The sequence below is a fragment of the Gadus chalcogrammus genome, chromosome 3 (genome assembly GCF_026213295.1).
Source record: "Gadus chalcogrammus isolate NIFS_2021 chromosome 3, NIFS_Gcha_1.0, whole genome shotgun sequence".
Classification (NCBI taxonomy): domain Eukaryota; kingdom Metazoa; phylum Chordata; class Actinopteri; order Gadiformes; family Gadidae; genus Gadus; species Gadus chalcogrammus.
The window spans coordinates 20,507,119-20,529,946 of NC_079414.1; the positions used below are offsets into that span (position 1 = coordinate 20,507,119).

Below are 22,828 nucleotides of genomic sequence, written 5' to 3' on the forward strand. Positions count from 1 at the left end.
CACACACACACACACACACACACACACACACACACACACACACACACACACACACACACACACACACACACACACACACACACACACACACACACAGAATTAATCAAAAAATCGAATGATAATCAAACCAGACGATGCCTTAACAAATATATCACATTATATTGACGTTTGAGTTAATTGCACAGTAAACCAGAACGGGATACCCCATTACAAGATAGAGCGTGTGCCGTGGACACATCATCTGATCTGAAGCCACAGGGCAGAGGACAGGTTGTTATTGGAAGCGTCGTGAAGAAGATTGCATACTCTTCGGCTTCCGATTGGTTTATGAGAATGAGGGAACGAACCTATCACAGTCGCCGAAAGTTCTGATGCGGAAGAGACGAGAGATGGAATCGGTTGGTCGTTGGTTGTAGACTAGTTAACGTTATTTATTCTCATTTACGCCATGGATCTATGTTTTGGAAAAAGGGGGGGGGGAAAATGCTGTATTTTCCTTTCTATTTTGTTACATTCCTGGTTTGGAATGGTGTGTTCTTTCGGACAGACCCAAGACATCGAATTCACCTTCCTCTTGCAAGCCGGAACCACTGAGTGTTTTTTCCAAACCGCTAAGAATAATGGGACGATGGAGGTCGAGTTTCAGGTACGTGTGGTGATGTGCCTTGGTGCTGGACGCGGGTCTGGAGCTGGACGCTGCTTTGGGGCTGGACGTGGGTCTCATGCCATGATGAACATGTATCGCTATTTCAGGGCAATACGTGGTCGACCGTTCTTTTGCCTTGCAGCTACAAGACAGTTCGCATCCCATCCATCCATCAATCCACTTTAATACATCTGTTTATTCTGCTGACTTCAGCTGCTGGAAAATAAAGGCTTTCCCCTCTGAAATCGAAATAATCGTAGGATGAGCGTTTACGAGATTACTTGGGTTTTTAAGACATCACACTAGTGATGCGATGTCTCAAAAACCAGAGTAACGAGTGATGCTTTTTTGTAACATTGTTTTTATAGTCTCTGTAATTAACATTCATGTTAGTCTTCCTGTTAAACTTTAACTCGGGCAGCTCAGTACATGCATCATTATTACCATACTGTTTATTTAGTGGGAAAGGTATAGCCGACTCTGTTCTCTGTGAACTTCCGCTATGGAAATAAACGAGGGCGTGGTTTATATCATGTTGCACCCTTATCTCTTACATAATTACATACGAGTTGTTTGTTTACATGTGTCATTATCGCGAATCAGCATGTTGCATTTTTCTGTTCCTGTGTCACCCAGGTGATCTCTGGAGCAGGTATGGATGTAGACTTCACCATTCTCTCCCCCCAAGGCTTCCAGCTTATCTCTGAGTTCCGACGTTCTGACGGAGTCCACATGTCCGTTGTACCTCTGACTAACTTCACTTATTGTTCAAAAATCCCAAATCCAAAGACTTTCGTCCAGAGACGTGGATCTGATTCAATTTGACTCCTTGTTGTTCTAGGGTGGAGCCAACGGAGGCCGGAGACTACCAAATCTGCTTTGACAACAGTTTTAGTCGCTTCTCGGAGAAAATTGTGTTCTTTGAGGTTATAATCGAGGGTCAAGGAGGAGATACTGCGATGGGCGAGGAGTTGGGGGGGCTAGTGGAACCCGACGGCAGCTTACTGGAGTACAAACTGGAAGACATCCGGGTAAGAATCAGTAGACCGGCTACAATATTACCCCTGGGCACAACCTGACCTCATTTATATTGTTAGGCTATTCTATGCATGCTAGGCCGTTGCCCTCAAATAGCTCACTTCCCACATATCTTCCCTCTCACACTCACTTTTGTTTAGTAGCAGGTTTCATCCAATGGGACTATTAGTGACCCTATTGAAATAGGCGTCACTAATCATGGGTCACCTACTCTTGGGTACTGCGCACCGATAGTGACTAGTAAACTAGTGAAGATGAGTCTTCTACCCGTGCCCTGGTACATGGATTAAAGCATTTTATCAGACCCGTCATTTGTGTAATGATTGACACGTTTGTCCTACGATGACACCTGTTAGGGTGCATTTCATTAGTGGGTAAGTAAACCGCGGTTTTAGCTGGATAATTTCCACCTTTTGAGTAGAAAACACTCTCCCGCAGGCAATAGAAAACATTTAAAAAAAAAGCAAACGTTTTCTTTGCCAGATTATTGTAGCAGACCTATTGTATATTACAGGAAATGTACCCAGTTTTACAATGCTAATCATTTTAGTGAAAAATATTTAAAAAAAAAAACATTTTCAACTGAAAAAAGTGATTTGGGGTTTAGTAACCCTGTGAAGAGCAATGGCATGGCACCCATGAGGCCCACCAGATAAAACTGGACTACACGTTTCCTATAACCTAGAATCTGGGCTGGTAGTGGAGCACTCTAACAGCCAGACTACCCCCCCCCCCCCCCCCCAGGAGTCCATGGACTCGGTGCACCGCCGCCTGGAGCGCAGCCGGCAGATGCAGACGGCGCTGCGGGCCTTTGAGGCCCGGGACAGGAACCTCCTGGAGAACAACCTGTGGAGGGTCTCCTTCTGGTCCGCCGCCAGCCTGCTGGTGATGCTCTGCGTGGCCTTCACACAGGTAATGTCCAGAGCGAACGGCCGGGCTCGCCGGTGTCTCAGCGCTAACCCCAGCTCACCGACTCCAAAGACAGAAGTTCGATTAGCATTATGATGCGCCATTAAGAATTTATTTATGTATTTCTTTTTATCTATTTGTCGGTAACATATTTTGTAATTGACAATAAAGTTGACTTTGAACATTTGATCTTCAGCATTGTTTTTTTTTTTTAACCTATTTTAACCGTGTGACCTTTCATGCTGATACATTGCGTGATTATTTTATCATGACTGCCTTGACAGGTGTATACGGTCCGTAAGCTGTTTGAGGACAAGAGGAGGGTCTGCACATAGACGTCCCCATGGTGACACGCATCACGAAACAAACTGGTGGCCGAGAAGAGCCTTTGGTTTTCACTCTGTCATGCCATCCTCTGGCCTACATCTGTGTACTGTTGCATCACTGAGCGGGCACCACAATCATTTTATCGAATACAATTTTATGCCGTTACTTTTTTTCGTGTTCATGATCACATGTATAAAGGTACAGTTGAACAGATACACAACAGAACCGCTGGCCTGCGTTGACTCCCGTCGGTGGCTTCATTCCAAAGGTCATGCCACCAATGCTTCTGCCGACTTTGAATGCAGCAAAAGGAGGGCTAAATATCAATATCGGCAATCATTTATATTTTCTGTAAAAGTCCTGCTGTTTATACTTCATGAATACATAGCCTACGGTTCTGTTATTTTTCAACGTAAGGGATAAGAAATAGGCCAAAAGACACAATCACTGATATGTGATTGGTTTGTACTACTGGGATGTCGGTCTTCACGTTGTGAAAGATTGGAGGGATGTCTGAATGTGCAATACTATTGTCCCTGCTCTTCTAGACAGCGGGATCTCACTGCGTCATGTGACCTATGCTCAGTGGCCTCTTTTATTTCCTCAATTGCGGTTTAGCTGGTTTGGTGCTCACTTTGTCTTTGTATGGTTTTTCCTTATGAGCTAATCTGTCGTCATAAGGGACTTGAGAAATTGATCGATTTGACCTAGCCTTACATGCAGCACTAGCGGAAAAGGATATATGTAAATCTGGGGTTTTTGTCACACAAAAAAAAGAATTGTTTTTATGGAAATTGATGCATCTTCTGAAGGATCTGTTTACTGATTTTAGGACATTTTGATTGTACTTGAAACGTTTTGTGGAGTATTCCATCGATGTGACTTTCATTTTATACTGTGCATAAACATTGGCAGTAAATCATTTTAATAAAGGCAGTTTTTCACAATCCTGTTGCACCTTGTAGTGACTGCTTTGCTCTGGAAAAAAAAAGAAGAGGTAACGTTGGGTGTGTTTATTGTGTGTTATTTACCTGGCAAAGTTAAACATGTGACTCCAGGGCATGCTAGTACACGTGTGTGTGTGTGTATATATATATATATATATATATATATATATATATATCTATATATATCTTACCCAAGGGAATGCTTGTTGATTTAGCATAAGCTGAAGGCCGTTTCAGTGGAGTAAACACCCAGTCTCATCTGAGATGAACACAAGGCAGTCATTTTTAAACTGGAAACTTCCACGCCTGGATGAACTATAAGCATAGACCTAAACACTCTTGAGAGTGAAGGATTCCAACTTACAATAGTTGACTCTTGTACTTCAACTCAAAACAATAAAACAGCTTGTTACTACTAGAAACACAATGACCATGGTGATGCAGAGTTCTATCTCATCACCTAAACACACAGATGACAATGACTTTTATTTTTGTCTAACCAGTGATTAAAAGGAGTGTGTATAGGCGCCCTCTACTGGTAAGTGAACAACTAGTTTCAGAATATGTGATCTGCTAGACGCGGGTCAATGGAGGATAATATAAAGGAGTAAGCGAGGGGGAATTCTTTATTTTGGATGGTGTGTTCAAAAAAACAGACATATAGAAGGAGGTGCAACAGCTTTAGTTCCTTTATTTGGTCCCAGTGCATTCATGATCACACAATCCGTCATCCATATTGGCACTAGTGTCGTGTTTCAACCATTCTTGGGTCAACCAGCAAAGTCAATCAGTAGGACAAGGCTTTAGGTTCAAGAGACACTTGGATTTATGTTTTTTCCAACAACATGATTCCAAACAACTCATTATAAAAACTACCACTAGAAACTTGATGTTGGACATGAACTCGGGTGTCTGCTCTTTATCCCTTCAGCTTTTAGTTGAATTGGTCCGTGAAATTAGGCATTTTGACAGCCAATAAGAACACCAATACTGACAATCTATTCACGCATAACATACTGTACATATTACATTTGGACCAAATGGAGTCTTCTGACCGGTCATAACAATGTCGTGCAACAATTACAGATGCGAATATAGTTGCGAATAAAAGGCAGTATACAAAATCGATATTTGATCAAAACATGAAATATGGAGCGTTTATTTGACTTCTTGTGCAATTTTGCCATTGGGCGTACAAACAATACAGCTTTCTCAGTTCAAAAAGAGGCAGCATAAAGTCAATTTCAGATAATTTCCTCATCCCATAATTAAATGATTCAGTAAAAAGAAATCTTCCCTTTTTATAACACTGAAAGTGTAATAATGCCTTAAAAATAGACATGCAGGATGCTTTTTGAAACTTCTGCATATAACTTATTTAAGGAAAAGTAAAACCCTGTTTAGCAGAACTTCTGCCCAAAAGTTGAAAAGTTGACAGTCATAAAGATTTTAGAAAAAATTGACACATTGGTTTCCATAGCAGCAAGTGTGAGTGGCGTTCAAAACTTGCATCACACTCGCTTGTGCCAGGGTGCTCAGCCAATAGAAAATGACCACTCTTTAAAAGCGTTATAAGCCGGATGTAGCTTACCTTTTGTATTTCACAGAGAATATCTGTAGGAACTGTGTAGGAACTTAACATATATCTTAGCAGAGCATATTAGAAATGTTCACCAACACTTGGTGAGAACCATCGGAACCGTTGATTTAGGGGTTTACTTACCCTTAAGGATTACCAAATATAGTAGTAATACATTGATAAAAATACAAGAATATAAAATGGATTACATCCCTAACATCCTATTTAGACCAAGGAGAAAATAATGAAAAACATTATAATAAGTGTAAATATGTCTAGTCAAGCAAGGACGGCTCCGAGGAGCGTATGATAGTAGGTCTGGTGGGAGCAGCGGGGGGTCTTCGACTGCAGAGAGAGACAGAGAGAGAGAGAGAGAGCGCGCGCGCGAGAGAGAGAGAGAGAGAGAGAGAGAGAGAGAGAGAGAGAGAGAGAGAGAGAGAGAGAGAGAGAGAATTAAGTTGAGTGATGGAGGAAAATCTACAGTATGATGTCATCAGCAAGGTACAACTCTCGACTCCACACACCAATCAGGCCTTCATGCCTTTCTTCACCTGACACACAGTTGCTTACATTATCTTATGACTTTGTTGTTACATAAAAGTATTATCATTCATGCATTTCGTTCTAATTCCTTCTTAAACGCAGTGTTTCCCACACATTGACGAGACTATGGCGGCCCGCCATAGTCTAATTTCGGCCGCCATAGTCTCTGCGTGCACATGAATTATTATTATTATTAAAAAAATTTTTTTTTTTTTTTCTTTTGCTCAGGCGAAGTTTGAAGACATACACCCCCCCCCCCCCCCCCCCCCCCCCCCCCCCCCGTCAACAATCGCTCCATACCCCCCCCCCCCCGTCAACAATCGCTCCATACCCCCCCCCCCCCCCCCCCCCCCGTCGTCAACAATCGCTCCATACCCCCTCCCCCCCCCCCCCCCCGTCAACAATCGCTCCATACCCCCCCCCCTCCCCGGTCAACAATCGCTCCATACCCCCCGTACCCCGTCAACAATCAACAATCGCCCCATACCAGCCCCCCTCCCCCCCCCCCCCCATAGTCTCCAAAATTTCTGTGGGAAACACTGTAAACGTGACACATTATACCACCAGGTGTGAGTGTGAATAGCCGTTACGAGCCGTCTTTGAAAATCGGCCTCTTCTGACATCACAAGTGGGCGGGTCCGCCTAGATGTGGGCGGGACAGATCAGTCCACCAGCCTACCACGTGGACCGTAGCACACGTTGCTCATCCATCAGTCAAACACCTAGGTGGACACGCCCACTTGTGACGTCAGGGGAGGCAGAAGCGGCTAAACCACGCTCATCCCTGGCCGTACAACACGTCACCTTTAAAACGGTTCGAGGCCCCGTTAAGGCCCTGTGTGCTGTGCTTCAGCCTGCGGCCAGCCGGCCACTCTCACCCTGGAATGACGGGGGGGATGCGGGCGGGCCGGGAGGGCATCCTCTGGGCAGCGCCGGGGTCCGCGGGGAGTCCGTAGGCCCCCGGGGGGCCCGGTCTGGAGGGGATGGACGGGACCCCGAACGCAGGGGACGGGTTGAGGGGGAGGGGCGGGCCCCCGGCGGCTGGCCCCCTCGCCACGGGGGGCCGAACGGGTGGGGGGGCCGCGGTGGCGGCCGCGCGAGACGCCGTGGGAGGACTGGGACGAGAAGAGATGACACGGAGACAGGCAGCAGGTCACTGCTGGTGCTCTCACGAGGGTTAGGGTTAGTTTATACCTCATAGTTTAAGCTATAAGTTTAGACTTAAAGGTACAATGTGAAAATATAACACTGCTTCGCCTTTTTCCTTTTTACATATTGTACCTTTAAATTAAATATTAGAATCATTTCTGGCGAGCTGTGTATTTACATTCAGGAACTGGTTCGGCATAACTCTTCTTAGTTGTAATGTTGACCAAACATTGGACACGGAGTTGGATACGGAACGTGATCTACGCTACGAAACCTAATCCCATCACTGTATTTATTCCGCCAATTGTGTTGAAGTTTCTGCACTTTTTATTTTCCATGATGACTTGATGACCTCCCTAGATACACAACCCCATCGTGGCGAGCGCTGCCACCTGCTGGCTATGGCGAGCATCAAGCCCCTTGTCGTCGGAGCGCTCTGTTAGCTGTCGTTACCTGGGTTCCTTGGCCAGCCAGTCATTGTTCACCGGAGGCGGCAGGGGAGCAGAGATGGTGCTGGTGCTGATGTCTCCGATGATGACCAGCGCCTCCTTGAGGGCCTGGTACATCTTCAGCATCTCGTCCCTCCTCTGGGCCTGCTCAGGAGACTCCTCCATCAGGCTGTTCTGGTCCTCGTACAGGTAGGCCAGCAGCTCGGCGTGGATGAAGTTCTTAGCCTGGCGGAAGGCACAAGGAGTTTTAGGGTCGGCTTAGCTCAGGAGGTAGAGCAGTTGTTTTGTAACCGAAAGGTTGCTAGTTCGATCCCCAGCTCCTCCTAACTGAGTGTTGATGTGTCCCTGAGCAAGACACTTAACCCTCACTGCTCCTGACGAGCTGGCTGTCGCCTTGCATGGTTGACTCTGCCGTCGGTGTGTCAATGTGTGTATTAACCGATGTAAGTCGCTTTGGATAAAAGCGTCTGCTAAATGCCCTAAATGTAAATGTAAAATGAGTTATGCTGTCAGCCCCATCGATTTGAGCTGGAATACAAACACTTAGGTTTGGAATAAAACGGGTTCCAGGCTGAGAACTACCGGAAAGAAGGAGGCGTGTTATGAAAAAACTGTTTTAAGTTCACTGGCTCTTTAAGTGAAGCTTCTGTTTCAGCTCGATTTTGAACACTATGAGCTTTTACACACATAAGGCGTTTTTGGAGAGTTCCAGGAAGAAGGGAAAAGGTGTCCTCCCCATGTTTCGAGCCACGGCATCATGACACACTTTAAGCTAATCCCGTCATTGGGTATGACGTTACAACGAGCGCGATGTTGTATATGAAATGCGGCACACACCGTGGCGTTGCACTATAAAGTGTCCGAGGTGCTCAACCCTCTCTCCGAGGGAGGCCAACAACATCGACCACTGTCCATACGGTGCTCCACGCACTCTCCCTCACTGATTCAGAATCATCTGGAAGCAAGACGCAGCCACGGCCTCACGACTAGGAAGCCTCCTGAGTGAAAGACCTACGCTGTTGATCATCAGGTGCATGATGGTCTTGGGCATGAAGTCCCGGATGGACTTGTTCACGATGCCGATGTAGGAGTCCACCAGGTTGCGGATGGTCTCCACTTGTCTCTCCAGCTGGGGGTCCATGGACACGCTGTCCCCAGAGGTCATTGTCTCATCGCCGTCGCCCTGGCAGGTCAAAGGTCAAATACTTTTAATTTCACAAAGACTGGCCTTCAGGAATAGGGCAGCATTGCTTTCCTACTTAGACAATTCATAGGGATCCGTTCTATATTTTGTGACTAACCTTAAGATTTCAATGGAAGATTCTGGTAAAACCCTGATTATTGAACCCATTGGGACGGCCCAAATTATTATCTCTTCATTGGCTGCTTTACAAAAGTACTGATTGTTGCATAATAGCACATTCACTTGGTTCCAAGATTTGTAGTTTATTTTTAGATAGCATCTATTGCATCGGCTTATAGAAACGGATGTCGTTTCTGTTGGAGCTGTTGCTTATTTCTGCCTGTGGCATTCCTATCTGTATAGCCTGAACGAGTAAAAGCGCTTTCTTAGAAACTGGATTAAACTTTTATTGAACGTAAAACCTGCTCTATTCTCCCGGTTAGGTTTCTTAGCTAGGGGTGGAGGATAAAAAACTATTCATGTGAGTGTATTTGATTATATATGAACCGATTCAGTGGAACCATATGAACGGTGCCATCCTACAGAGGGCGCTATAGTGTATTCTCCAGCAGCTGGGACAGATCCTCATGTTCTGTTCTGTTCATCCACTTTCACAGAAACAATAACAGTGACAGTGAAAGACCAAAACCAAACCCCAACGTTCAACCCATACGTTAAACCACACAAAAGACAAAACGGCACATCAGAAACTTAACATTCGATCGCAAGTTTTACACAATCACAATATTTACAGAACGGCACAAGATGGCAAAAAATCGCTGTAATATCGTATCGTGAGCTCCGTTCTGATTCCTATCCGTAGTGACATCCCACCCACTCATCGGGTGTGAATAAGGGGTGTGAACGCTGTACATGTGGGGAGCACCTGGCTTTTCTCAGGATGCACCCCGGCTCGTAGGAGGGAGGCCTTCCAGCTGTCCACATCCTCCTGGGTGTCACAGCCCAGCTCGATCTGCCGGAGGTCTTTATACACGTTCCTGTAGCAACACACACACACACACACACAAAAACATGCAAACAAACAGACACGCATGCACACAATGGATGAATGAATTGAACCGATCAATCCATTGGTCTACATTGTGTGCGTGTGCGTGCATGGCTGCGGACATGTGTCTGTGTTTGCGGATGCTTGCTTGTGAATGAGAACCAATGGATTGTATACAGTTGTATGCATGACGTATTAACACACACACAAAAAAAAGCACACACCTCTGCTCCGTGTTGAAGATGGCGAACACGTGTTTGCTTGACATGAAGCCCTTCTCCACATCCCTGAGATTCAGATTGTCAAGAGGCAGCATGTACTTCTTCTCTTTCTCCTTACAAGACCCCCCCACACACACAAACACACACACACACACACACACACACACACACACACACACACACACACACACACACACACACACACACACACACACAGAAACACACACATAGACAAGAGGTCAATAAAGCAAACGCACACACACACACACACACACACACACACACACACACACACACACACACACACACACACACACACACACACACACACACACACACACACACACACACACACACAGTTACCTCTTCATCCTTATACCAGGAGAGGGACTCGGCGGTGAGGACAAACCAGTAGTCCTTGGATCCTCCCTTCATAATGCTGATGTTGATGGTCAGCCACCCTCTGCGGATCACCTGAGCACACAAAGGACAACTGATTGGCTCCACGCATCCTCAGGTATCATGTAAAGTCTTACCTCTACCTGCTCACTGCTGACATTTATCAAATATATCTGCTGACTGACTCAAATGAAAAGGAATAAATATGAATGCACTAGGCAAGGCAAATATAGTAGAAATGATAATAACAATAATAGAAAATGATAGTATAGTAATAGTATTATTATAAAGTAGCAGATTATACCAAAAGCCTCATACAAAGTTCTAATATTTATATTCGACTTTAAAGGTACAATGTGCAAAAATAACTCTCCCACCCCTTTTACTTTTTGCATATTGTACCTTTAAATTAAATATTGGAATCATTTCTGGCAAACTGTGTGTTTGTATTCAGTACCTGGTTAGGCATAACTCTCTTCTTAGTTGCGTTTGATGCACTTCTTGTCTGTGCGCTGGAAAAGGAATATAACATGTTAGTCACTCGAACATATCAAGAAAATCATTAAAGGTGACACATTAAACTACCAGGTGTGAGTGTGATTAGCCGTTACAAGCAGTTTTGAAAATCTGCCTCTTTTGACATCCCAAGTTGGCATGTCCACCTAGATGTGTTTTAGATAGATCAGTCTACCAGCCTACCTAGTGGACTGTAGCAAACGTTGCTCATCTATCCTTCATACATCTAAGTGGACACGCCCACTTGTGATGTCAGAAGAGGCCGATTTTCGAAAACGGCTTGTAAAATCGCACTCCCACCTGGTGGTATAATATGTCACCTTTAACACTCTCACAGGAATGACCAACGTCTAGTCTATTTCATACTTGGCAAAACCGATGAAGTCCTCATGGTTTGTGTTGATGTAGGACAGCTCTATGTCAATCAGCAGCAACACCTGTATGCACACATGGACGACAATGTGACCAAACATTCACACATAAACACACACGCACACACACAATCCCAGACATGTTCCGAAAGCAGCACACAGTAGAGTTGGTCAATCAATGTTTCTGTTTCCCCAAGATGGTCACGTAACGTAGAGGACACACACATACACGCTCATCCTTTGTTTTACACATCGATGCTTCCTGCGTTCACCCCACAGGAACTCGAGCGCCCACACACACACACACACACACCTGATCTTTGGTTTTACTCTCTCTGTCTCGGACATGGGTGGTGACGATCCGCTCTGTCTCCTCTCTCAGTCTGGGGTAGGAGGTGAGCTGTAGGGACAGGCACACACAGCTGCAGGTACCCACGTCGGGTTGGTTGGACACAAGGAAACAGGACTGACACGGGACTACACAGGGATAAGGGTTTTACACCAGGTACCCCGGGACGACGATAGGAACGGGGTTTACTGTGGGGGGGATTTCATCCAGGAATACATGCAGATGGCTGGGTGTTTTGCGACAGGTTGCAGCGCAGGCACAGACATGCAGGATTGTTTTTCCCCTTCTCCACCTTGAGGAGAGCACAATGTCACATAGGAATTTGGATGGTAAAAAGAAAAAGGAAAGGTTAGCTAGGTTAGCTTTGCTCGGACCAGACACAACGTGGAGCCCCGATTGTTGATTAATAATCAGACGCGGGTGCCATGCAGAGTCTCAGGGAGTTATGCTCAGGAAGAATATGGTAGATACACATTAGTAAATGAAGAGGTGATCCAATGTTAATGCAGGGGTTTGAGATATTAGGGCTGTGTGCCTGTGTGTATATGTGTGTGTATATGTGTGTGCGTGTGTGTGTGTGTGTGTGTGTGTGTGTGTGTGTGTGTGTGTGTGTGTGTGTCTGTGTGTCTCTGTGTGTGTGTGTGTGTGTGTGTGTGTGTGTGTGTGTGTGTGTGTGTGTGTGTGTGTGTGTGTGTGTGTGTGTGTGTGTGTGTGTGTGTCTGTGTGAGTGCCTGCGTGTGTATGGGATGAGGGTGAGACAGGGAAAGGGATTGCTCCATACTCTAACTGGAGACCTTTCCTCTCTTTGACAACACAAGGGTGTGAAGCACGGAAGCAGTGCGGTGACAGTGTTGACACTCCAGCAGACTTCCTTCTTAATGTGAGTGAAGGATTATGATGAGGGACGTGGATTCGCGGGGGGCTAAAGCTTGGGGTGGGGGGAGGGGGGGGGTGGGAGGGGAAGGATCGCTCATTGAAAAAAATCCAGAGAACCAAACCAACATCTAGGCATCTGGCGTCGGCGGAGGGTGTGAATTAAGACTTTTATTAAATTAAACAGGGAGGGGGTAGTGATTGCACAAGATTAGACGAGGATGGGGAAACAACACCAGACAAGGACAAGCAAGAAAGTAGTCTGTGTTTTCTGTAGTCTTTTTGAACAGTCAGGCATTAAGCTATTGACGTTCCGGAGCTTTGATTGAGTGAGTTAAGCCCACATTTGGTTCTGGTTGGCCTGTTTACCTTATCCGTGCACTTCATGATCAGCGCCGCGAGCTCGGAGACGACGAGGTCAACGCATTTCAGACAAGGGTCTTTCAGCTTAATGATCTGCTTTTTCACTATGGCCTCAAACGCCAGGTCGGGGGTGAACAGGCCTGTCCTGCAGTGGGCATCATGGGAGTTGGAGTTTCAATGGGAGTGGGTGCAGGGGGACAAAGTGAGGGGGGCGCAATTGAAAGCCAAAGTGGAAGTAGGGAGAAGAAGAAGGGGGAGGGAGCGAATGGGATAGTGGAGCACATGTTTGAGAAGAATAAAATGCAAATAAAAAAAAGGCAGATGAAAGAATATAGCAGCACTACGGAAGAAATTTAGTTCAGTTAGTTTTCATTTTTTTTACCACAGACAATATGCATGTTCCTGCTCAGAAATGAATCGTAAGGATTTACTCAAATGAATGACCAGTATTTGTCAACGTGCGACTGTCGTTCTCGCTTCAAATAAACACGTTAAAATCACGAAGCACAGAAACACAATTAAGGAAGTTGTTCATTGTCATCCGAGACGTGTTTTATGTATTGGCATGTGTGCGCACATGTGTGTGTTAGGGGAGTAACGATTCAGGTGATGTCAACGGTTATTTCGTCATGGTTTTCGGTTCAATTCGGTACTAAACGTTTATTCTATCTGAATGACCCCAGGGCAGGCTCACTTTGGCATCAAGTGCTACGTTTCCTGTCCATGGGCCTCTTCTGACATCACAAGTGGTCTCCTAGAGGTTTGCTGGATAGATCAGTCCCCCAGCCTACCCAGTGGACTGTAGCCAACGTTGCTCATCTATCCGTCCTACATCTAGGTGGAAACGCCCACCTATGATGGCAGAAGAGGCCGATTTTGGGAATGGCTTGTAACTGCTGATCACACTCACACCTGGTGGTATAATGTGTCACCTTTAAAGAACTGCGCGATCTCTCCGATCACCGTTCTCTAACGTTAGTGCTTTCTACTGACCCGCGTTCCCTCTGGGTCTCAACCACAGGTCATCCATTGTCGTCCTTGTGACTGGCTGTGAATATAATAACCAAGAGTATAACTATAGTCTGAAAGAAGTCCCACTCATACAAAGCATCACTCTTTATAAAAACGATATGGCTGCGAATCCAATGTGCACTCAAATCGGGGTACGTTCTTCCCTGCCTTCACACGTTTCAATCCTTCCCCGAACAGGGCAAGTTTGCGCACCGCGACTCGAGCGTCGTCCCGTAGGATACGGTTTGTTTGACCGGAACCGTGACCTCCCCCCCCCCCTAGTGTGTGGGGTGCGTGTTTGCGGGGTCTTGTGTGTGTGTGTGAAACGCATCAGCTTGTATTGCATGTCCCGGGTTGTGCTGTACAAGGGAGGGTGGTTGACTCCAGGCAGGCGTCCATGCCGCCACCGTACCTTGTCGGTACACTGCCTGAAAGTATTGATGAGCTCCTGGATGACCAGGTCGATGCATTTCAGACACGGCCCTTTCAGCTTAATGATCTGCTTTTTCACTATGGCCTCAAACGCCAGGTCGGGGGTGAACAGGCCTGTCCTGCAGGACAGACGGACACACACGGACACACGGATGACGGGACACACGGATAGAGACACACGTACCACAGACGTCGACACACACACACAAAAACACAAACCAACGTGGCGAACCACAGCAGGAGATGAAGGACAGATGAATAGATAGCAGAAAACACAGAAATGACGAGGTTACAGCAGAGGGAAACGAAGACATCACAGGGATGACGAGTAGACGGCAGAGTGAAATAAACGCACACATCACAGGGATGACGAGTAGACGGCAGAGTGAAATAAACGCACACATCACAGGGATGACGAGTAGACGGTAGAGTGAAATAAACGCAGGCATCACAGGGATGACGAGTAGACGGCAGAGTGAAATAAACGCAGACATCACAGGGATGACGAGTAGACGGCAGAGTTAACAGAGAGCACAGAGAAGACGAGTAGACAGCCGAGTGAAATAAAAGCAGACATCACAGGGAAGACGAGTAGACGGCAGAGTAAACAAACAGCACAGGGAAAATGAGTAGGTGGCAGAGTAAACAGACAGCAAAGGGAAGACGAGTAGACGGCAGAGTAAACAGACAGCACAGGGAAGACCAGTAGATAGCAGAGTAAACAGACAACACAGGGAAGACGAGTAGATAGCAGAGTAAACAGACAGCACAGGGAAGACGAGTAGACAGCGGAGTAAAATACTGACATCAACAGGATGACGATTAAACAGCAGAGTAAAACTGAAAGTGACAATGCATGGTTGATGAGAGAGACGCGGACAGAAGCTCAAAGAGACACAAGACGGCATTTCCTCAGCAGGATCTGCAGTTCAGTACGTTGGCAACAGAGCAGATCCGGGGACAAAGTTAACAGCGAAACACATGAATCATAAGCAGACCCAGATGTCACACACACAGGAACTTCTGCATCCGTATGAAGAGGTGCGCATCGGCAGACAGGCATTTTCCATGAACAGTTTAAATGAAAAAAATGTGAAAATGATTTGATCTACCGTGAAGAAAAGAGAAACATGTTGGGGATGGGGGGGGGGGGGCATATAGAATTCATTACACAGGACCTGGCTGGGCCCCTGTCGGTAGGAAGGAGACAAACAGAGAGAGAAGGCAGAAGTGTTTGTGTTTGTGTGTGTGTGTGGGGGATGCCAAACTGCATGGACTTGCCTGACTCCATGGATGTTTTTGATGGCGTAACTTATTTCTTTCCTCAGCTCCTTCTCGTCAAACTCCATCTGAGGCATGCGCCGCACACAGTCACACACGTCAACATAAGGCTTGTTCTCTGTGCTGTACACAACGCAATAGCCACAACATAACATTTGCTGATGCTCTTGTTGCTACTGTATGTTGTACATCCTGTTTGACGTCCTGGGCACTTAGAAATAGTACTTAGAATCGATTAGCATCTTATCCTAGCTATCTTTGTTGTATACAGGGAATGGGTTAACCTATAGCAATTGTAAGTGCATGGCACTTGTTTCTATAAATGTCCTTACTTCACCAAAGTATTATATTTTTGTTTCTCTTTCTTCTGACAAATGTACTTACTGAAAGTCGCTTTGGATAAAAAGGAAATACAAGGCTACGGAATGTTTAAAATACTAATTCATAGTGGGCCTGCATAAACCGTGCGTAGTGCCCACATTGACGTCGTTTTTATCGCCTCCAGCCTGCGTGTGGGGTTCACGTCCGGCGACGGTAAAAAAAGAGGTTCACTGGTCACAGTCGGACTCACCCTGACCAACTCGTAGGGGAAGCGCTCGTGGAAGATGCGGTTTATTTTGGCTCCGCCAGACAGGTTGGAGGTGTCCACCTGGTCGCCTGATCCCTCGATGCACTTCTCAAAGTCCACGCCAAACTGCTGCACCATCCTGCACGCACCCACAAACGGCATGAATGCATGCGTGTGTGTGTGTGTGTTTGGGCGTCACTATGTGTGTGCGTGTTTATATGTGTGTGTGTGTGTGTGTGTGTGTGTGTGTGTGTGTGTGTGTGTGTGTGGATTTTATGTGGGTGTGGGTGTGTATGTGCTTGCGTGCGAGCGTTTGTGAGTGAGTGTGTATATATGGTTCGTACCACTGGTTGTTTTGATACATTCGGACCATCTTTTTTATTACCGGTATGCCGTGGTCCACCTTACTTTGACCGCAGGATTCTTAGTTGACCTGCCTCTTTTATACCAGCCCACCCCTTGGTGTGTACGTGTGTCTGCGAGCCTATGTGAGTACTGACTGCAGCAGGGCCTTGGTCTTGCGGTTGGGGTCATCCGGGCGGAAGCTCTTGTGTTCCTCCACCTCCTTCTCCAGGGACAGCAGCTGGCTCTGCATCTTGCTGCGCAGCGCGGGCAGGGTGTCCCTGATGTGGTTGGTGAGTTGCTGCAAGGAACCATGGGAGTTGTAGTCAGGACGAGGTCTAGAGCGAGCTCTGTGGTTGACATCTTTTCACTTCATCAGACTTTCTCTCTGTTTTCCTTTGTTCTTTTTTAACAAGCGTAGAGAAATTAAACATAAGGTGGAATTTATACACTCAATGCATGCATGTTTCTGTGCGAGTCTGCGTCTGTCTGTGTCTCTCAATATGCTTGTCTGTCTGTCTGTCTGTCTGTCTGTCTGTCTGTCTGTCTGTCTGTCTGTCTGTCTGTCTGCCTGTCTGTCTGTCTGTCTGTCTGCCTGCCTGTCTGCCTGTCTGTCTGCCTGCCTGCCTGTCTGTCTGTCGGTCTGTGTGTCTGTCTGTCTGTCTGTCTGTCTGTCTGTCTGTCTGTCTGTCTGTCTGTCTGTCTGTCTGTCTGTCTGTCTGTCTGTCTGTCGGTCTGTGTGTCTGTATGTCTGTGTGTGTGTGTGTGTGTGTGTCTGTATGTCTGTGTGTGTGTGTCTGTATGTCTGTGTGTGTGTGTGTGTGTGTGTGTGTGTGTGTGTGTGTGTGTGTGTGTGTGTGTGTGTGTGTGTGTGTGTGTGTGTGTGTGTGTGTGTGTGTGTGTGTGTGTGCTCTGACCTGGTTGAGGGTCTTCTGCAGGTGAGGTGTGCCCATGTGTTCAGCGATGTGTCTGTAGGCCGGGTGCGACAGGAAGAACTTCCTCTCTGCCGCCAGCGCGGCGGAGATGTCCTTTCTCCCGTCGATGTCCTTCTGGCTGCGGTTCACCACTCCAATGTACCCTGCGGGGGGCAGTCCATCCCCCTTCTCACCAGAGGCACACCATACCACTTGCCACAAACGCCGTGCACGTGTGTGTGTGTGTCGGGGCGCGCATGTGTGTGCGTGTGCGGTGTTTGTGTGTGCGTATGTATGTGGGGGTGTGTGTGTGTGTGTGTGTGTGTGTGTATATATGTGCTTGTGCGGTGTGCGTGCGTGCTTGCGTATGTGTAGGGGCGCGTGTGTGTGTGCGTGTGTGTCTGCGTGTCCTTACCCCTGCGTAGAGGGAGGAGCTTGTTTTCCAGTATGTCCCGGGCGTCTGTGCCCTCATCCATCAGGTCCAGCTTGGTGATCACTCCGATGGTCCGAAGGCCTGAGAAACACAAAGCTTACTGGTACCACGGTCGGGTATTCCCCATTCAAAGTCACCACAAACACACACACCACACAGTGTTACCTTGCGGGTCCACCTCCTTGGCGATCTTCAGGGCGTCGGAGTTGGCCAGGTCCATGTTGGCCGGGGTCACGGCCAGGATCAGGCAGCTCTCCTTGGTGATGAACTGCAGCAGCATGTCCCGGATCTGGTGCTCGATGTCCACCGGCTGGTCGCCCACGGCAACCTTGGTCATCCCCGGCAGGTCTATCAGCGTCAGGTTCAGCACTGGTGCAAAAGACGCAGGACGTGCGATGTTAAAGGTAACATATTATACCACCAGGGATGAGTGTGATTAGCAGTTACAAGCCGTTTTGAAAATCGGCCGCTTATGACATCACGTGGGCGTGTCCACCTAGATGTGTGCTGGATAGATCAGTCTACCAGCCTACCCAGTGGACTGTAGCAAACGTTGCTCATCTGACCGTCATACATCTAGGTGGACACGCCTGCCAGAAGAGGCCGATTTTCAAACGGCTTATAATGGCTAATCACGCTCACACTTGTTAGTATATTATGTCCCCCTTAATTTTATACTATATACTTTTTGTTATAGCCTTTGATCACAGCCAGTCTCAAATGGCTTCACAGGCCATATAAGACAAAGGGCACTTCTAAGACCTCTAAAGGGTGAGGAGAACTCCCCTGACTACCAAGGAAGAACTCATTCACTTGGGAAGGAACACAGGAGATCCTAGTGTGGTAGTGTGTATTCTTTCTTGGCCCCCATTGATCTTGGACATAACAATAGGCTATTTCTTGATGTCAGTTTGCAAAAATGTTGCTTAAAGGTGCGTTCACATTAAAAGTCAAGCAAATTTTTGGTTGCGGCACGAGTACATACAAAGTCATTGCAAAGACTTTTTTCGCCCTGTATGGCTTCAAATGGCGCGGCACAAACTAGTTGAAACGGGTCGAAATATTTGAAATTTGCCTCAAAGTTCAAATATTTCCACTCGTATCAACTAGTTCCCCAATGCTTCACTCTCGCGAGAAAAGTTTGCGGTTCACACAAGATGGAATATTCCCTTCCGCTTTTGGTGTGAACGCACCTCATCGCTTCATCAAACTTGTTCAACTCGTGATTTCCGTGCGTCTCCCTGAAATGGTTACCATTTGGGGAGTAGACACACAGGTTGATGGGAACGGGCGAGATGCCCTTGTTGGAGCCCGTGATCCTGTCCGTCTCTGCCTCGATCTCCGCACGGACCTCCTCAAAGTCCACAAACTTCCGGCTCTTACAGTGCAGGAACTCAGCATGTTCTAAACGGGAGGATGTTGCAGACCAGTGGAGAGGAAGGAAGGAGAAGTTTGTGGTTGAGCAGTGGTAGGAGGATACGAGCGAGATTACACAGCAGAAGCCTAAAGACAGGATGCCAGTCAAATGAGTCATGTTGATCCATCTGTATTAAATGGTCTTAACAGTGTTTTATTGTGTGGATTATTGTGTGCGTGTTCGGTTGTGTGTATATGCCTAAAAATTAACAATGTGTTTCTACTCTGCTACAGGTTCATTCCTGTCCATCAAATCGTTCATGCTGTGTACGTGTGTTTGCATGGATGTGGACACGGTGTGGATGTGAGGATGTGTTTGTGTGTGTGTGTGTGTGGATGTAAGGATGTGTGTTTACGTGTGTGTGTGTCAGTCCTTGCCTGATTTACTGTTAATGAGCTGCAGGACGAGAGGCCGGCGGGTGACGATGCCAGAGCCTCTGGGAAGAAAGTCCCTGTGGTGAAGAGAGATAGTTTCATTACAGTGAATTACTGTGAAACACCAACACACATCAACGCATCGACACACACACAAAACGTCAGCCCACACACCCAAACAACGACATCTACAAACATACACACACACACACACACACACGTATAAGCAAATCAACGCACACATTAACCCACAAAAACATTAGCACATGAACACCCACACACACACATACGTACACACACACAGACAGGATGTATATTTTTCAAATAGCGTGTAGCCCTGACCCACACCGAAATACATGCATCTACATACCTAGCTATCCGCCCACACACACACACACACACACACACACACACACACACACACACACACACACACACACACACACACACATGCAAACAAGACCACTCTTCTTTATCTCAGTCTTTTTAATGCTTTGCATCAATGAGGAATCAGCAAGCAGAGAGTGAACCAAGCAATGATACTGCGTCAAGTGTTCCACTGGCAGGGTTGCAGATTGTGCACCAAAGACAAACACTGTTCCGTTTCCCTGCGCATATTAATGAAACTCATGACTCTTTCTTTGTTAAGTTGAGCGTTCATTTCTCTGTTCATTTCTTCATGTTGGCCTTTTGCCTTGTTTTGACTCATTTCATTTGTAATGTTGATCTGTTTCGATGTCATCTATATACATAAAGGGCTTAAACAAAAGCATACATCTTTTGGAAAAAGACATTTCTCCATTTATATTGTATTCATTGTTTGTTTTCATTATCGTTGTTTTTTTATCGTAATGTTTGGTGTCAGTTGTGTCAGTTGTGTTACCAAAACAATATGTTGGGCACTTTCAATCCATGCCTTAACGTTTCTGTACATGTGTAGATTTATGCAAACATAATTGAATATGACTGTAGCATGAACATGCTCCAGTCACAACATAAATAATTCTGTGCTCCAAACCTCTGTCTTTGTCTCTGGAAATCCACATTCGGTGGAACTGTAGTGTTTCCAGGCCACTGGCTATGCACTTCCCTGGGCTGTGTGTGTGTGTGTGTGTGTGTGTGTGTGTGTGTGTGTGTGTGTGTGTGTGTGTGTGTGTGTGTGTGTGTGTGTTCGCGCACCCAACAGGATTGACAGGTAGCTCTCTCTCTCTGTCTCACTCAATCACTCAGTCACTGACTCACACACACACACACACACACACACACACACACACACACACACACACACACACACACACACACACACACACACACACACACACACACAGACTATGCTGCTGACCAAGCACTGGGGGATGTTGCATCGTTCTCCTTCCCTGCTCACTTCCTTTTGCTCACTGGCTCTCTGGAAGAGCAGCTAGAATACCAACAACTCTCATCTCACCCACCATCTCTCTGCTTCTAGGGGGGATTTGTGCTAACGTGTGTGTGTGTGTGTGTGTGTGCGTGTGTGTGTGTGTGTGTGCATGGAGGTGGCAGTGTGTCATGGGCATAAGTCACTGCAGCTGGTGACATCACCAAAGCTAGCCTATCAATGCCCCCACTGTCTTCCTCAGAACCCCCCCCCCCCCCCCCAGCGGACAAAGGAGACGCAACAAGAGACCAGACATGGACCCCTGACTGTGACTGACATCAAACTAAACTATGATGCTGCATCTAAGAGTCTAAACATCTTTTGTGTAATTACATTCAGTGATTTATTTCACGCAAGATGCCACAAACACATTGTTATTGCCAACAGCTTCGACTGGAAGCACAATGGACCAAATACTAATATTAGTCATCTTTTTGGTTTGTTTAGTCTATCTGGTAGACCCTCTCGAAATCTTCAATTAAATAAAACACTGGTATTTGTGCAGCTGACAAAGAGCACGCTTGCTTTGTAGGGGTTCTAATTCCCTTGATGTTTATCAGGGATGACAAAATCATGTTGTACCTTGCCCTTGAGCGTAGCATATTTACCTGACCGCCAGTATAATACGGGAGCTTTAAAACGTTTTTACAACCCTGGTTTGTCGTTCTCAAAGAGACATAACCTTTGGAAATGTTTGACATAAACCATTAGGTGACAGGTCAGCACTTTTTTAGGCAACAATACTGATTTAGGAAGTGTGTGTTCTGATACTTGGTTGCAAGTCATGATTCTGTGTGCTTCCATGCATATGAATTATACTTATCGTGATTATTATTATTCTTTAATTTTTGGGGGTTAGTACGTTTAGTAACAGGCGTATGCGTGAATAGGAACGACGCGTTTCTTCTTTTTATAACTGTATTGTAACAATTGTTGTAACAAAGTACCCAGATTAGTCCACGGCAGTTTCCGTTATTCCCGGATTGGAGGCATTGATCGACTTTAGATTTACGCATGACTTTGCAATTTTCTTCAATAAAGACCCGATTTGGAAACACAGTAGATCTCGAGTTCATTCTGTATTTGTGGTTATTATGGAGTCCTCAATTAAAAGTTAGAAGTTATATCCAACCTGCCCACAAAATTTTCCAAGACCGAGCTTTTCCCAGCGCTCTGGCCGCCGACGACAGCTATCTGGGGCAGGTCCAGGTTGCAGCTCTGGCCGATGGAGCTGAACGCATCTTGGAGTTTGTTGATGAGAGGGATCAGATCTTCCATTCCCCGGTTCCCCATAGCAGCACCTCGGCCCAGCAGGCTTTGCTCTGCTCACCTCACGGTCTGAAGACAACGCGACGCTCTGCGCTTAGCTTTTTTGCTGGCAAACCAAAAAAGTTCAAACGGGAGTTTTAGCTGTTTTTCTCTCTCTTTTCTTTTACAATTAAATTTGATTAGAGCATACAGCTAACCCAACAGTCTGGAGAAGAGCAAAATTCGATATCGATATATGATCATTGATTGTAAAACGTCAAGCTACTTGAGAGTAAGTAAATAAGTTCTGTCATCATCCGGTCAGGCGACAGCCAGCCTCCACTGGCGATACCCCGCCCTGTGCGCTCATTGGTCAGATAAAATGTCCATCTAGGCGAACGCTTTGACTTTTGAATGGGAGCAAAACATGTATTTATTTGCTTTATATTATTCACGATTACTTCAATTGAAGTAATATAGGGGGGGGGAGTAAAGCGTACATTATCTAGTGATGGATATATTT

At 46.3% G+C, this 22,828-nt stretch overlaps 2 protein-coding genes across 3 annotated transcripts; one reads left to right on the forward strand and one right to left on the reverse strand.

Moving 5' to 3' along the window:
• Nucleotides 1-319: 319 nt before the first annotated feature.
• On the forward strand, nucleotides 320-3,882 carry tmed1b (transmembrane p24 trafficking protein 1b). The gene is made up of 5 exons (XM_056587188.1): nucleotides 320-646; nucleotides 1,283-1,380; nucleotides 1,488-1,677; nucleotides 2,429-2,596; nucleotides 2,878-3,882. The coding sequence occupies exons 1-5, from the start codon at nucleotides 449-451 to the stop codon at nucleotides 2,926-2,928; spliced, it is 705 nt and encodes a 234-aa protein (XP_056443163.1). The 5' UTR covers nucleotides 320-448; the 3' UTR covers nucleotides 2,929-3,882.
• Nucleotides 3,883-4,511: 629 nt separating this feature from the next.
• LOC130379635 (dynamin-2-like) lies at nucleotides 4,512-22,615 on the reverse strand. 2 transcript variants are annotated; one of them, XM_056586578.1, is made up of 20 exons: nucleotides 22,190-22,615; nucleotides 19,647-19,720; nucleotides 19,107-19,256; nucleotides 18,018-18,221; nucleotides 17,835-17,933; nucleotides 17,423-17,583; nucleotides 16,664-16,806; nucleotides 16,167-16,302; nucleotides 15,596-15,663; nucleotides 12,878-13,016; nucleotides 11,600-11,686; nucleotides 11,282-11,352; nucleotides 10,857-10,911; nucleotides 10,364-10,474; nucleotides 10,004-10,113; nucleotides 9,657-9,768; nucleotides 8,603-8,770; nucleotides 7,592-7,812; nucleotides 6,868-7,104; nucleotides 4,512-5,791 (listed from the first exon to the last, which is right to left on the reverse strand). In XM_056586578.1, exons 1-20 carry the CDS (start codon nucleotides 22,348-22,350, stop codon nucleotides 5,722-5,724), a joined length of 2,577 nt encoding a protein of 858 aa, XP_056442553.1. In that variant the 5' UTR covers nucleotides 22,351-22,615; the 3' UTR covers nucleotides 4,512-5,721. The 2 variants fall into 2 exon arrangements, with proteins under 2 accessions (XP_056442553.1, XP_056442552.1); XM_056586577.1 differs by lacking the exon at nucleotides 12,878-13,016 and adding an exon at nucleotides 14,295-14,433 and having other exon boundaries at nucleotides 22,190-22,613.
• Nucleotides 22,616-22,828: the final 213 nt, after the last annotated feature.